This window comes from Sceloporus undulatus, chromosome 1, assembly GCF_019175285.1.
Source record: "Sceloporus undulatus isolate JIND9_A2432 ecotype Alabama chromosome 1, SceUnd_v1.1, whole genome shotgun sequence".
Lineage (NCBI taxonomy): Eukaryota > Metazoa > Chordata > Lepidosauria > Squamata > Phrynosomatidae > Sceloporus > Sceloporus undulatus.
Genome location: NC_056522.1, coordinates 43397924 through 43411696, shown reverse-complemented (window position 1 = coordinate 43411696; position 13773 = coordinate 43397924). Strand labels below are relative to the sequence as shown.

General features: G+C 39.3%; 1 protein-coding gene across 2 annotated transcripts in view; it reads right to left on the bottom strand.

The window, feature by feature from the left end:
* CAPN2 (calpain 2) overlaps nucleotides 1-13773 on the bottom strand; it is a 60532-nt gene that overhangs the window by 5916 nt on the left and 40843 nt on the right. The window contains exons 12-18 of one of the 2 annotated variants that reach the window (XM_042445623.1): nucleotides 12733-12944; nucleotides 10318-10354; nucleotides 7350-7415; nucleotides 7116-7173; nucleotides 4107-4171; nucleotides 1930-1998; nucleotides 1002-1080 (exon numbers count right to left, since the gene is read on the bottom strand). In XM_042445623.1, the coding sequence (XP_042301557.1) occupies nucleotides 1002-1080; nucleotides 1930-1998; nucleotides 4107-4171; nucleotides 7116-7173; nucleotides 7350-7415; nucleotides 10318-10354; nucleotides 12733-12944 (586 nt within the window). Of the gene's footprint in view, nucleotides 1-1000; nucleotides 1081-1929; nucleotides 1999-4106; nucleotides 4172-7115; nucleotides 7174-7349; nucleotides 7416-10317; nucleotides 10355-12732; nucleotides 12945-13773 lie in introns of those variants that run through there. The other variant, XM_042445624.1, reaches the window with a different exon arrangement.

Sequence of the window (13773 nt, the reverse complement as noted above, 5' to 3'; positions counted from 1 at the left end):
TTTTTCGGGTTACGAAATTAGCCGCGGAACGAATTAATTTCGTAACCCGAGGCACCACTGTATATTACATTGTGAATGGTATGTATAATTTGCTGTCTATTTTTACTGAACTCCAGCCACAAAATGTGCCAAAATAGCAACCAGTCTGTAAATAATGTAAGCAAGGGGTGGGTGAACTCTGAGGGACATTTTGAACTCTTCAGAATAGTGTATCTGCATCTTCAAGTACTATAAAGATCTTTCTTGTAAGTTGTTTATCAACAGAAAAAAGTGAATCAATTCTCATTGCAATCAATTAAGCTGCAATTCTCCAAACGCTTAACGGGCTAAGCTCGGTTGCATATAATGACTTATTTCTGTGCAGGCTGAGGAGACAGGCCAACACAAGCCTGTCTGTCCACAGGATTGCATACATTTTATCTTCTCTCATTCCTCTTGCTTCCTATTGGTTTACTTGGTTTTAATAAAATTACTGAGCTTTTCATTTTTATCCCCCCCTAGATTTTTTGTTTCCATACTTATTTCTGTGCAGGTACATGTTATTTTGCTGTTTTGTAAAAGCCTTGAGGCAGAAGTCTGCTTATGTACCTTCCTGTTGTTGATACAGCAATGACAATGCTATGTAAGTATGGGGAATCTTTTGTCCAAAATGAAAGTTGAAAGTAGAGGGGGAGTAATTTTGTATTGTGGCATTCATATGACTACATTATCTACCCAATTCACATTTTCTTACTGATTCATGACATATGAACAGCAAATAAGCCCTGACTTGCCCTTTGAGCATGCCTGTACATGGTTTTATCAGGATTGGGAGATAAATCTCAGATGCTTGGCTCTGTTATTAGCCACTTCTGCCTACTTTTTATTTTAAGATAAAATATCAGCTAAAATGAAATTGATAGTTGAGGTCTTCCCCTCCAGCAGTAGCAAAATCTTGCATATGTTTTGCTCAGCCACCTACCCTTGCTGCCTTTGTTTAAAACCATTAACCCAGAAGGTACCTGCTTGTTCTAAAGCTTTCCTCATTTCATAGGAATTCATGGTTCCAGAATGATCAACATCTATTTCCCGATAAATTTTCTGCAAAACAAAAAGCCCAGTTAAAAGCCATATACTAGTGCGGAGAAATGTTTCTAGAAAGTAATCTGTGTTTTACTGAGGGAAAGAAATATTGAAATATGAGCAGCTTCAATTGCATTAACTTACCAGTACTATCTTTTATAGTTTTACTTGGATGAATTTATAATCTTCTGTTTGATAGGGCCCGAACAAATAAAGCTGCTTTGGGTCACTTTGGCGGTATGCTGTTTAAATGACACACTCGGCTTAAGAGTCCCGAAGCTACACCAAAGCTGCATTCTAGTCCTTAAGACTGGAGTGTGGCTTTGGCATGGCTTCCAGCCTCTTAGGATGCATGCAGCATTTAAACAGCATACCACCAAAGTGACCTGAAGCAGCTTTATTTTGGCCTGTCTGTTCGGGCCCATAGTTACTCTTGAGCCATATAAACCTGACCTAATAATGCTGGTCTAAATGAATACTATGCTATTTCTTTTCCGTTTATATCCTCTCACTGCCATTACCATTTTTAGATCACTGCCTAATAGTTTTATGTACGCAGGATGATGATACAGCGTCTCTTGCTTGTAATGTCCTAATAGGTCCTGGGTTTTTTTATAGCATGCACAGTCTTAGAGCAGTTTCTAATAAGGCTTTTATCATAGAAGCTAGATTTTACAATGTAAGAAAAAAAAGATGGGAAAAGTGTTAAAAAAACAAAGGAGGGTTAACTGGATGACACTAGGTAGTCCCTTTAAAATGCAGTGAAAGAGGTAGAATGATTCCATAATGAAAGCTTTGTCTGAATACAAAAAGTGCCACAGTAGGTTTAGGGCACCTATGCTGCTTCATTTCAAGAGGTCCTCTTACCTGGTATTTCTGGATCTTTGTCCAAAGTACATGAAACTCCTTCAGCCCCAGTTTACCACTTCCATCTGTCTGTTTTAGTTAGGGATCCTTCAATTTCAAGTTTAATTTTTCTAATTCAAATTTCTAGTTGCTTAATTATTCAGAGAAGATATGGCTTGAGAAGGGAACTCAAGAAAAAGAAAGATCTGTACAGGGAAATCAGAGAAGATCTGTGAGAGAGAAATGGCAGGGAAGATCTTGGAATAGCTAAAGAAAATAGCAGAGAAGAGCTAAAGAGCAATAAAGCAGAAAGTAATGGTTTCTGACAAGAGACAAAAATTTCCTCTTCGTCTAATAAACTGCTGCTGCTGATAATACAAGTACATGGCCCTCTTTCCAAGAGACTTTAGACTGCTGCCCTCATTACTTCTTTTTCACAGACAAGTTAAGCCTTTTCTGTTTAGACCATGTTTGATGACTGACTGTATAAGGCTCAACCCACCAAAATAGTATGCTAGATTTTGCTAATTGTTGTGCTAGTGTGCGTGTGTGTTTAATAATATAAGTTTTAATCTGGTTTTAATTTTTTGATTAGTCTTGTTTTAACTTTTGTATCTTGTGGATTTTTAACAGTATATTTTTTTAGTTTCCATGGGGTTTTCTTGGCAAGTTTCTTCAGAAGGGCTTGCCACTGCCATCCTCTGAGGCTGTGAGAGTGTGACATGCCCCATGAAAATTAAAAAAACCCCATACCATTAAAATCCACAAGATACAAACAAGACTAAACAATTGAAAAATTAAAAACCAGATTAAAACATATGAAACCAGTGGGTCTCATAGCTGAACATGGATTATACCCTGTTGTCTACAGTCATAGTCTAATGCTCAATCCACTACAACATTCTGGCTGTCTATAATATGTAGTAACTAACTGCTTTACAGTGGGCCCTTGCTATTTGCTAGGGTTTGGTTACAGGACCCCCTGTGGATACCAGAATCTGTGAATGTCCAGGTCTCATTATATACAGTGGCATAGTAAAATGGTGTCCGTTATTTAAAATCGCAAAATCAAGGCTTGTTTTAAACTATTTTCAAGCCATGGTGGTTGAATCCAGAGATGTAGAATCTATGGATATGAAGGGCCAACTGTAATTAGGTTTCTCTTCTTCATTACTTCGTTAAGTTGAGCCAAAGCTGTGGTACATATAACTCAAGTATTGTCTGCCTCTGTAAATACTCATGTGAAGATCTCCTTCCAGTCTTGCTAAATAATAACCTTTAATGTATACATCTTTGAACATGGAAATCGTGTGTCCCATTACTGAACTATGGTCCCTTCTAACACTGTATAGCTCTTAAAACTAGATAACCTACAGCGCTCATTTTCTATCCAGTGTTTTCTATTGTCTGTTTTGGACACTTCAGGGGTAGACAGCTGTGGAAGGCTATGGGGCCACATTGGTCTCTCAGGAGACCTGCACCTCTCCACTGTACCCACCTGTGTAAAAATAATAATAGAAAACTCTACTCCCCCCTCCCCCCAATACCTCTGGAGGTATTAGGGCATTTCTACCACATTTTAATGCCTCCCTGGGTAGAAGATGCTTTTTTTTCACACTAGGAAGTGAGCAGAGCCTGTTTCAAAAGGCTCCCTTACTCACAAAAGAGGCTTCTGTGGGGCTGAAATTGGCTCACGGCGCTATGAAAACATGCCAGAAATGCCTCTCACACCTACAGGACATTTTGGAGCATTTTGGCAGCCGGGGGGGGGATCTCAAAATATTTGTTTGGAGGGGCCTATCCAAAGATATTGGAAATATCCTCCACATCTTCTAGAGGCAATTTTAGTGCATTTTAAAGCAACCCACCCCCCACCCCCAATTGCAACTGACTGCTGACCAAACTGTGTTGTGGGCCACAGGCCATACTTTGTCCACCCAAGGTGGGTAGATGGAGGGGAGCATGAAAATGTTATATGTACAATGATGTCAAAGCTCTTAATATTTGTTTCAGCTGAGGAAATGTTCTACAGCATCTTACATATATCTCTTAAGGCCCTTTTAAACTACTTTAACTTTTGTTATACTACAACCCTGTTTTAACCAATACTTATGCACAATTTTGTCACTTCCATCCCTCTGACATGTTGGCTCTGGTAGTGGAGAAAATGCAGTCAAACAAAAGACATGGAAGGATACATCTAACAGATCAACCATGATTTTACATGTTTCAATGCTGAAACCATCTGATTTAATGTCTTGGCCTGAGAAAATCAAAACAAAACAAATTAAAAAAACACAAAAATTTGCCACATGCAGAAGGAGTCACCCATTTTTAAAAATTTGTGCAATCCCATGTATTCAGGGAATCTGTCCTATGTCAGGAAGGTCTGGAAACCATGCCCTTTGAGGAGTGGCTTATAGAGCTGGGTATGCTTAGCCTGGCGAAGAAAGGTTAAGAGGTAACATGATAGCCAATGTAAATATTTAAAGGGATGTCACGTTGAGGATGGAGTATGCTTCTTTTCTGATGCTCCAGAGAATAGGACCCAAAATAATGGATTCAAGTTACAGGAAAAGGGATTCCACCAAAACATTAGGAAGAATTTCCTGACTATAAGAGCTGTTTGACAGTTGAACTCACTCCCTCAGAAGTCTGGTGGAGTCTCCTCCTTTGGAGGTTTTAAAGTAGAGGCTGGAAATGCCTTGATTATGTCTTCCTGATGGCAGGAGATTGGACTGGATGGCCCTTGGGGTCTCTTCCAACTCTATGATTCTATGTAGAATTTCTTCCCCGTTCCCTTAACATTTTCCAAACATTTTTTGTCTTTTACAGCAAATTTAAAAAACATTTTAAAGGCATATATGCTGCCTTTTAACATTCCCACATGGCTGACATAACATAATAAAACAATAAATAAATATCAGAAAATTAATGTTGGGGGTTCTATCCTATGATTCGTATTTTAGATCAATTAAATTAGGTCAATATGATAAGGCTTAATCAATAAAGGCCCCTCTTGTTCTCTATGAAGTACTTCTGATTCCTACCCAACATAATTATGACAGTAGGTACATACAAATAAAGGTCCCCTTACAGAGAAATGACACGGTCATATGGACTTTTTGGTGAAAAGTATTGAAAGAATTTTTAAATGATCTGAAATAAATAAAAACAGCTTCTTCTTATTCCACTGGTAGGAGAAATTAAAGATAAAATTAATAGACAATGCCTCAGTCATATTCAACAGGAAGCAGAACAATCAGAAAATAACCAGGGTGGAGTAGTGGTTGGAGCGCTAGACTGGGACTCTAGGAGACTAGGGTTCAAATTCCTACTCAGCCATGGAAACCCATTGGGTGACTTTTTTTGTGGGTGGAAAGGTCACACTTGTTCAGCCTCAGAGGAAGGATATGGCAAAGCTCCTCTGAATAATATTTGCCAAGAAAACCTTCCGATAGTTTCACCATAGGGTTTCTATAAATCAGAAATGCCTTCAAGGTACATAATAACAAACCCTAAAAAGCCTTTAATAGCCTCTTAGGACAATCTGGCAAGGTTGCTGCTGCAATTGTGTTTTATTTTTATTGCAATCACTACAAAGCAGATCAGAAATACACACACACACACACACACACACACAGACAAAATGAAACCAGAAGCACTTAAATGCAACAATCTGGCAGCACCATCATTCAGATTATTTGAGTTATTTCAGATAAAGGATTCTTATTATGAACTCAAAAACCTTGTACAGCTATTACATTTCATCTTTTTCTTCTTAATTTTTTCCAAGTAGGCTAAAAAAAGTGCTAAAACTATGATCTTGCCATTTGGTTTTCCTTGTGAAATTCCATGAAAGAAGCAGGGTACAGTATTTGCACAACAAAAAGCCTCATCTGGAAACACAACAGAATATAGAGGGATTGTTGAAGCAGCAATCAATCACTCACGAGGCTTTCAGTCTTCATTACCAAACCAAATCACATTACCATGCCGACCCATAAATAAGTTGACCTGGGATTTTGGGGTCAATTTTTGGGCACAAATTTTTTGACGTATAGATGAGTATACATGGTAAATGATGGATGCTGGACACAGCAAGTGATTTTATTCCAATGAGGGTCTTAGCAAAACTGGCACCCAGTTCAAGGCTAGATATGTCCCTGTTGTTGTGTGCCTTCAAGTCATTTCCAACTTATGGAAACAGGTGAACTGTTCATGTTTTGTTTTGTTTTTTGGCAAGATTTGTTAAGAAGGGGTTTGCCTTTGCCTTCCTCTGAGAGGTTTCCATGGCTGAGCAGGGATTTGAATCTGGTCTCCTGGCCTTTATGGCTAGGTATAAACCAAGTGAAAAGCCTCTGACTAAGTTAAGCAGGTTTACTGAAAAATGGGGATTGGGCAACAGAACTCCAGTCTCAATTTTTAATTTCCTATCTCCTGTCCCTGGAACTTACTAGGAGCTGCACTAACTTCTCAAAATCAGCCCCCCCCCCCCCCCCAAAAGAGAACCACCCCCAGTTTTGACAAACCCTTTTTAAAAAACCTTTAAAAGGTGCAGGGAGGTGGGATGACTTTTTTTAAAAGGAGAATTGTTACCCCTGGTGGCCATATTATAGACAGAACACCAGCCAGAAATGGTGAGTGAAGAATCATGGAGTTTTAACACACAGCGACTCTGTGGACTCTGAATTGCTCCAGATCTTTCACAAATACTACAAGAAAAGTTTGGGTGTGAGCTTTTAAACTTTACACTTCAGAGCCTATACATCTTATGCCACTGGGGGCAGAAAGGTTCCAATTGATTAATCTTTTAAAATTTAAAGGATTAATCGATTGGATCCTTTCTGCCCCCGCTGCCCCCAAGGGTATAAGATGTATAGGCTCTGGAGTCTCCATGATCCTTTGGTGAACATGGAGAGATCCTGGAGGGAGGAGATTTGCCTTGTTCTCACCATAATGCAACACCCAACTAGGAGCACTGGAAGCTGATGTCAGAAGATGCCCATAGTCAAGTTGTGAAAGCTTTGTAAGCCTGTGGATCGTCTTAGCTTTTAAGAGCTGAGTGAAATTTACACCTGGTTGTTACAAGACCTTGTGCAAACATTTTTGATTTCATATGGGACTGTCGTAATATCACTAGTGAAGTAATACAATCTCAGTTGTTAAATGAGATAAGGCTTTAAGAGGAAGATGGAAGTACTTACGTTTTGCCATGACTTTTTTCAGAATATTACACAACTCAAAGGCTGAGATCTCAGCATCCTATGGAAGACAAAGGCAGCACAAAAAGAGTTTGCCTAAATAACATATTTTGGCATCAAAATAATAACAAGGCAAACTTTTCCATGTCAAGTTCTGCACTTGTGTTTTAGAAATATGGACCTTGTCTAGAGCTGATGATTCAAAAGCTCCACTCTGTAGAAAACTAAACAACTCACCACTCCAGCTAATTGTCCAAATAGTTTCTTAAAACTGGGTTCAATTTCATCTTCAGTGACTTCTTTCTAGCAAAGGATATGAATGGAAGAAGAAAAAAGATTAAAGTAAGTTCTGACCTAGTAATCATCATCACATTCAAACAAACATTTCTTTTTCCTGGCTAAATTAAACTTTTTTCTCCCTTTGGCCATGGATCTCTTTTGCTGAGGTGGATTAAAATTTAATTTTCACTCTCAATGTCTGGTTTGAATTCTGTTCACGCTGAATAATGCATAAGCCCTTCAGTGAATCTCAGGTTGCTCCTTTCATGATGCAGTGTTAAGATTACAAACAGTTCAAGGAAAGAAACCTATTTTGCTATTTGCTATGAATTATGGAAAAGCCTTTCAATCTAATCCAGTGAGGAAACTGCTTCAAGGCAAGTGTTATCAGAAAAAAAGAAAAAAAACTGCTAAGGCATGGTTCAAATGTTAACCTCTGCATCAAGATGAAGACAAAGGCATAAAGCCATAATTGTGATAAGATTTATGAGCATCCTTCCGTCATAGAGGCCAGAGGATAAATTTTTTTATCATACTTAACACAATTAATATACTTCAATAATAGTTGCATTTCTCCCATCTTGTTAATAAGGCAGAGAGGGGAGAAGAAATATTACGAATATTGGTGTGCACATGTGTGTGTGTTAAAGAATATTTAACTCTTCATATCCTGCTATGACAGAGCTTAAAGTATGGCATTGTTACAGTTATGCGTTCCATGGCATTTCCTCTCTTCTTTTTACAGGGAGTGTTTTTTTAATGTTTGTGGTTGTGTACTTTCAAGTCGTTTCCAATTTAGGGTGACCCTAAGGTAAAACTATCATGAGCTTTGCTTGCCAGGATTTGTTCAGAGGGGGTTTGGCGTTTGCTGATTTTGATTTCAAGATGAGAGAGTGTGACTTGGCTAGGGTCACCCAGTGGGTTTCCATTGGTGAGCAGGAATGCAAAGCCTGGTCTCCAGAGTCATAGTCCAACACTCAAACAACTACAACACTCTGTTAGTGGATATTTAAGAGTGCTGTGTTAATAGCACTTTGTATTTGCTTTTTAAACACACTTCAAATACAAATGCATTCCCAGAGACTTGAAAAGGACTTTCTCTCAAGCAGTGCTTCAAGAGTAATGAGCCAATATGACTTATTATGCAAAAGGGAAGCTCAGGGAGTCGGGGGCCAATTGTTCCACTGGGGGCCACAGCAAGCCTCAAAACACATGCCAAAGTGGTTCAAAATGTAGACGTAATTCCAGTTTGCTAAAATGTATTTTTAAAAATTTAACATTCAAGGGAATGGTGGTGTTCCAACTTGTTTCAAAGATTCATTATTAGTCTTGCAGACTTCTAGATCTGGCAATACATCATTTCTTTTCAACACTGTTTTGCTCCAAGACTCCCAAGACACACACAAATCCCACTGAGGGATGTGTGTAAACAATATATTATTCTCACCCCTGTACTAAAGAAACAAGCCTATAACTTCTTATATTAATATTAACAAATTATATTCTCAGTGATGTGGTGGCTCAAGTGGTTAAGATACTGACTCTGTTGATTGCAAAATCAGCAGGTTGGCAGTTCAAGGCCCAGGTGCCACATTAGGGGGTGAGCTCTCCTCACTAGTCCCAGCTTCTGCCAACCTAGCAGTTCGAAAGTATGTAAATGCAAGTAATAATAATAATAAATTGTTTATTTATAAACCGCTTTTCCCAGGATCAAAGCGGTGTACAGTATAGAGATAAATACAATACAAAACAAATGACATATTAAAAATACACATCAATACCCATTAATTCCACAAATATTGGCTAAAAACATTCCACATTAATAAAATCGCAATTATAAATACTTACATCATTAAACAGTAAGGGGAGGGAAACTTTATTACAAGGAGTTGGGAGGGTAGGCTTGTAGGAAGAGGTAAGTTTTTAATGCCTTTTTAAAGGCTTCCACCGTTCCATTAAGGCAGATCTCTTCGGGTAAGGTGTTCCAATAGATAGATAAATAGCTACCGCTTCGGTGGGAAGATAGTGTTACTGTGCAGTCATGCTGGCCACATGACCACCAGAGTAGTCTCCGGACAACGCTGGTTCTTCGGCTTAGTTATGGAGATTAGCATTGCCCCTTATTGTCAGACATGACTTGACAACTTGTCAACGGGGAATATCTTTACTTTTACCTTTATACTCTCATTACTCCTGAATGTAGATGTTACACGCAATGTTCTTATTTAAAGCATTATTTCTGAGTGATGTGCCATCCCAACACAAAGAACCCCAAAGTGGAAAGGGGCATTTTCCTTTGCTGTTTAACCCAAAATGAAGTTGACATTGGCAGAAACTATTGCAGATGTACAAAGCAATTAGGGGGTGTTTTGCTGTAATTGGCCTAATTTCTCCAAAATGAATAGTAGCGGGAGGGTATAAATGAATGGGAATATAGAATGGGGCATGGGGGTGGGTCAAGAAGTATTGCTTACTATGCCTCATGATTCCAATCTGGTTCAGGCATTTACCCTATCATTTCTTCTGGCCCTTTGTGTGCTTACTACTGTAATTTCTTAAACATATTCCTATATGCTGTACATTCTTGGAAGAGGTTGCCTGAATTCTTGATATGGCAACTGATGTCTCCATACAGACATGGTAGGATTGATAGTTTGTGAAAAAACAAACCAACAACTTAGGTAGGTTTCCCCTTTCCTATTGAGTTTATTGCAAACTGAGTCCACAACCTTCCAAGAGAAGCAATGAGTGCCATTTACACTTCCCATGGCCAAATATGGCAGGAATATTAAGAAGTGCTTTGTGCCTCGTCAGCAATAATTCAGATGTATAGCACACCTGGAAACAAAAATAAACACACATTCCCTAGGTGCCGATGGCAATTTGCAAACACTATATTTAAAAGTTTTCTTATTAGGTAGCATACCTCCTCAATGTTGGCCTCAATTTCATCATCAATAACTCTAAAATAAAGACAAAGATCATATCAAAACAAGCGGGTGTAGGGGGAAGAGGGGTTAGGTTTAACACTACAACTTTTGTGTATTATTTGTAAAATTTTCTGACAGAAAGATCAGTATGCAGAGGGGCAAAATATAATGCACACAGACTTTTGCTCTCACAATGGAAATGTCTCAGGGGAATAGCTAGGCTGGATTTTCTATGGGATGAGGAGTTAATGGGGGCCACCTGGTGCTGGCTGACCCACCACAGTCCCTGCCCCACCTTGTCTCCTCCAGCTCTGCCAGCCCTGGATGCTCTCTGCATGACTTATCCTCCCAGAGGTCTTACTTTTCCTCTTTCCCCTACTCCAGCAGAAGGGTGTCCCTCCTGTCCCTTGGAGAAACCTTCAGCAGGTTGTCTGTCTGCTTTCCTCTTTGCCCTTGAGAGAGGGCCTATGGTAGGAAGAATGGCCATCACTCCTGCCCCAAGCTACATCTTGGACTCCCCACTGCACTCCCCATGCCTCCAAACTCTGAAGCAGGGGTAGGCAACCTTTTTGAGCCGGGGGCCGGGTTGCTGTCCCTCAGACAACTGGGGGGCCGAAGCCAAAAAATAAATCATTAAATATATTTTTTTTTAAAAAATAAATATATAAATAAACCAGGACAAATGTAGGACAAAATTTGCAAATGGAAGACACTTTTTTAAAAAAATGGAGGACACACGAAAAAATTTGCTGATTTTTAAAAAAATGTTAATATAAATGCATGTTTCTGAGGCTTCTATAGACAATTGCCCCCCAAAGGCCCTGGCGGCAATTGGCGGCAGGACCGGGCTGGGGCCGGTCCCAAGGCCTCGCCGGGCCGCAACCAGCCCGCGGGCCGCAGGTTGCCTACCCCTGCTCTGAAGGATACTTTAACTCTCCAGAACAGACTTTGAAGATGACTGGAGGGTATGTGTTATTTATTTATTTATTTATTTAAAGTATTTCTGTATGGCCTGCCAACCCATAAGGGCTCCCAAGGAAATGAATGAATAAAACCAATTAAAGCAATACAAAGATTTCTACAAAATTAAAAACACATTAAAATACTCTCTAAAACCTCCTAAAAACAACCTAAAAAATAATCCTAGAATCCAGTTTTGAAACAGTTAAAATGGCAATTTAATAATAATAATAAAATTTATTTATATCCCGCCTCTCTACAAAAGCAATTGGGGCGGCTTACAAAGTAAAAATATACAGTCTAAACCCTCAACCCACCCCCCTTAAAATACAATTAAACAGTGGGAATTAAAAACATAAAAACATACTTAAAAAAACAATACAATAACTGTGGTGAAGTCGGAGGTCAACAGTTAGATTTTCCTTCCAATGTCTGGAGAAATATTCAGGAAAGGCCTGCTGGAAGAGATCTTTATAGCTTTTTAAAAGCTATTTAGGGTGGTAATATGACGGAGCTCGTCCGGCAGGCCATTCCACAGTCTGGGAGCAACAGCTGAGAAGGTTCTCTGGGAGGTCTTTGACAGCCTAGTTTTGCAGGGCTGTAACAAATTTTCCCCTGAGGATCCAAGTGTGCGGGGAGGATTATATGGAAGGAGGCAGTCCCGAAGATAGGTTGGACCCAAGCCATTTAGGGCTTTAAAGGTGATAACCAATACCTTGTACTGGGCCCGGAAACTGATGGGCAGCCAGTGAAGTGATCTTAAGATCGGTGTTATATGGTCTCTTCTGAATGTACCAGAGACCAATCTGGCTGCCATGTTCTGAACTAATTGAAGTTTCCAGACCAAGCACGAGGGTAGCCCCATGTAGAGTGCATTACAGAAATCAAGACGTGAGGTTACCAGAGCATGTACTACAGTCTCAAGGTCCCTAACTTCCAGGAAAGGGTGCAGCTGGCATATCAGCCGAAACTGATAATAGGCACTCCTGACCGTCGCATTCACCTGACTTGCCATGTGAAGCGATGAATCTAGGAGCACCCCCAGACTGCGAACACAGTCCTTTGAGGAGAGTGTGACCCTTTCTAGGACTGGAGGTTGTATCCCGATACCTGGGTTCGGAGCCGATACTGTAAGTACCTCCATTTTGTCTGGATTCAGCTTCAATTTGTTTTCCCTCATCCAATCCATTACTGCCTTAAGACAGTCATTGAGAGGCGAAACGCCATCTGAAGTCACAGCTGAAGACTGAGACATAGAGAAATATATCTGGGTGTCATCAGCGTACTGATAACACCCTGCTGCATTCCAGAACTGTTTTGGCTGTCCACCACATGTTCAGACATGGGATCATAAGCTACCAAATGGATGGGCTATAACATGTTCCCTAAGGCAATATGATCTCCCCAGGACTGATACAAGGAGCTGGAGAAAAAGTGAATCAAAAACATACTGTGAATTTGCATTCTTTTCAGAGAAGATTCGGAGGCAGAAATCCCCATTCTTGTTGGGCTCAAACGTGGATGGTACAATAATATACTCTCCTGGAGGAAGCTTGAAGCGGTTTAACACTTCTCGGAGGTTGATGAATGTATTTGATCGTTCTCTAGCTCGATTTGTTAGAAAGAAATTTTTGCTCAGGTGTACGTTGGTTTGGCCTGAAGACTTCACAGAAGAAAACAACACAACCAAAAGTATTGTTCCAGTTTAGAACATGTCTGAAGTAAAGTTGCCAGGGTAAAAACTGGAGAGGTCTCTTGTGTCTTTTTTGTAATAGAGGGAATTTCAGCAGGTGCTGTTTACTACCCAGTTAATTAAAGGTAGAAGAGCCTTTAATGTAATTTTATACCACATTACTAAAATCAGATGTATGCTTTGGATTTCAAGCAACCGAATACCTATCCAGTCTTTTGAGTATTGTGCATGCAAATTAATGTTTACACTGTTAACAGTAAATGTTACAACACTTTAGAAATTATCTTGTTTCATTGGAAGAATTAACTAACTTGCTTACTTAATATAAGGTACACTTTATTCTATTAATTTTAACCTTTAATTACTTGCCTATTTCTTTAACATGATATTTCATTATGTTCCTATGATTTTTGACCAGCCAGCTAAAAATTCAAAATATAATTCAGCTTTCTTTCTGGACCAATAATGATGAACTTCCTTAATTATTGTTGGCTTGCTTTGAATCCCTCATGTGGAAAATTATTTCTATAGGACTTAAATATAGTAAAAGATAGGGCTATAATGATTCAACTACATACAGTTGTGAAATGTTCAGTAGAATTGTGGTCCTAATAATGATAATTGGAAAATCATCTTCCTTGGGACATTTTGAAATGCATGCTCCATTGTACATTTTGTTTATCTGTTAATTGTTGTTGTTTTCTGCCTCAATCCAAGGGGAGAGGCAGGTAAGAAATCAATACTGTTATCATCATCATCATCATCATCATCATCATCATCATCATCATCATCATCATCA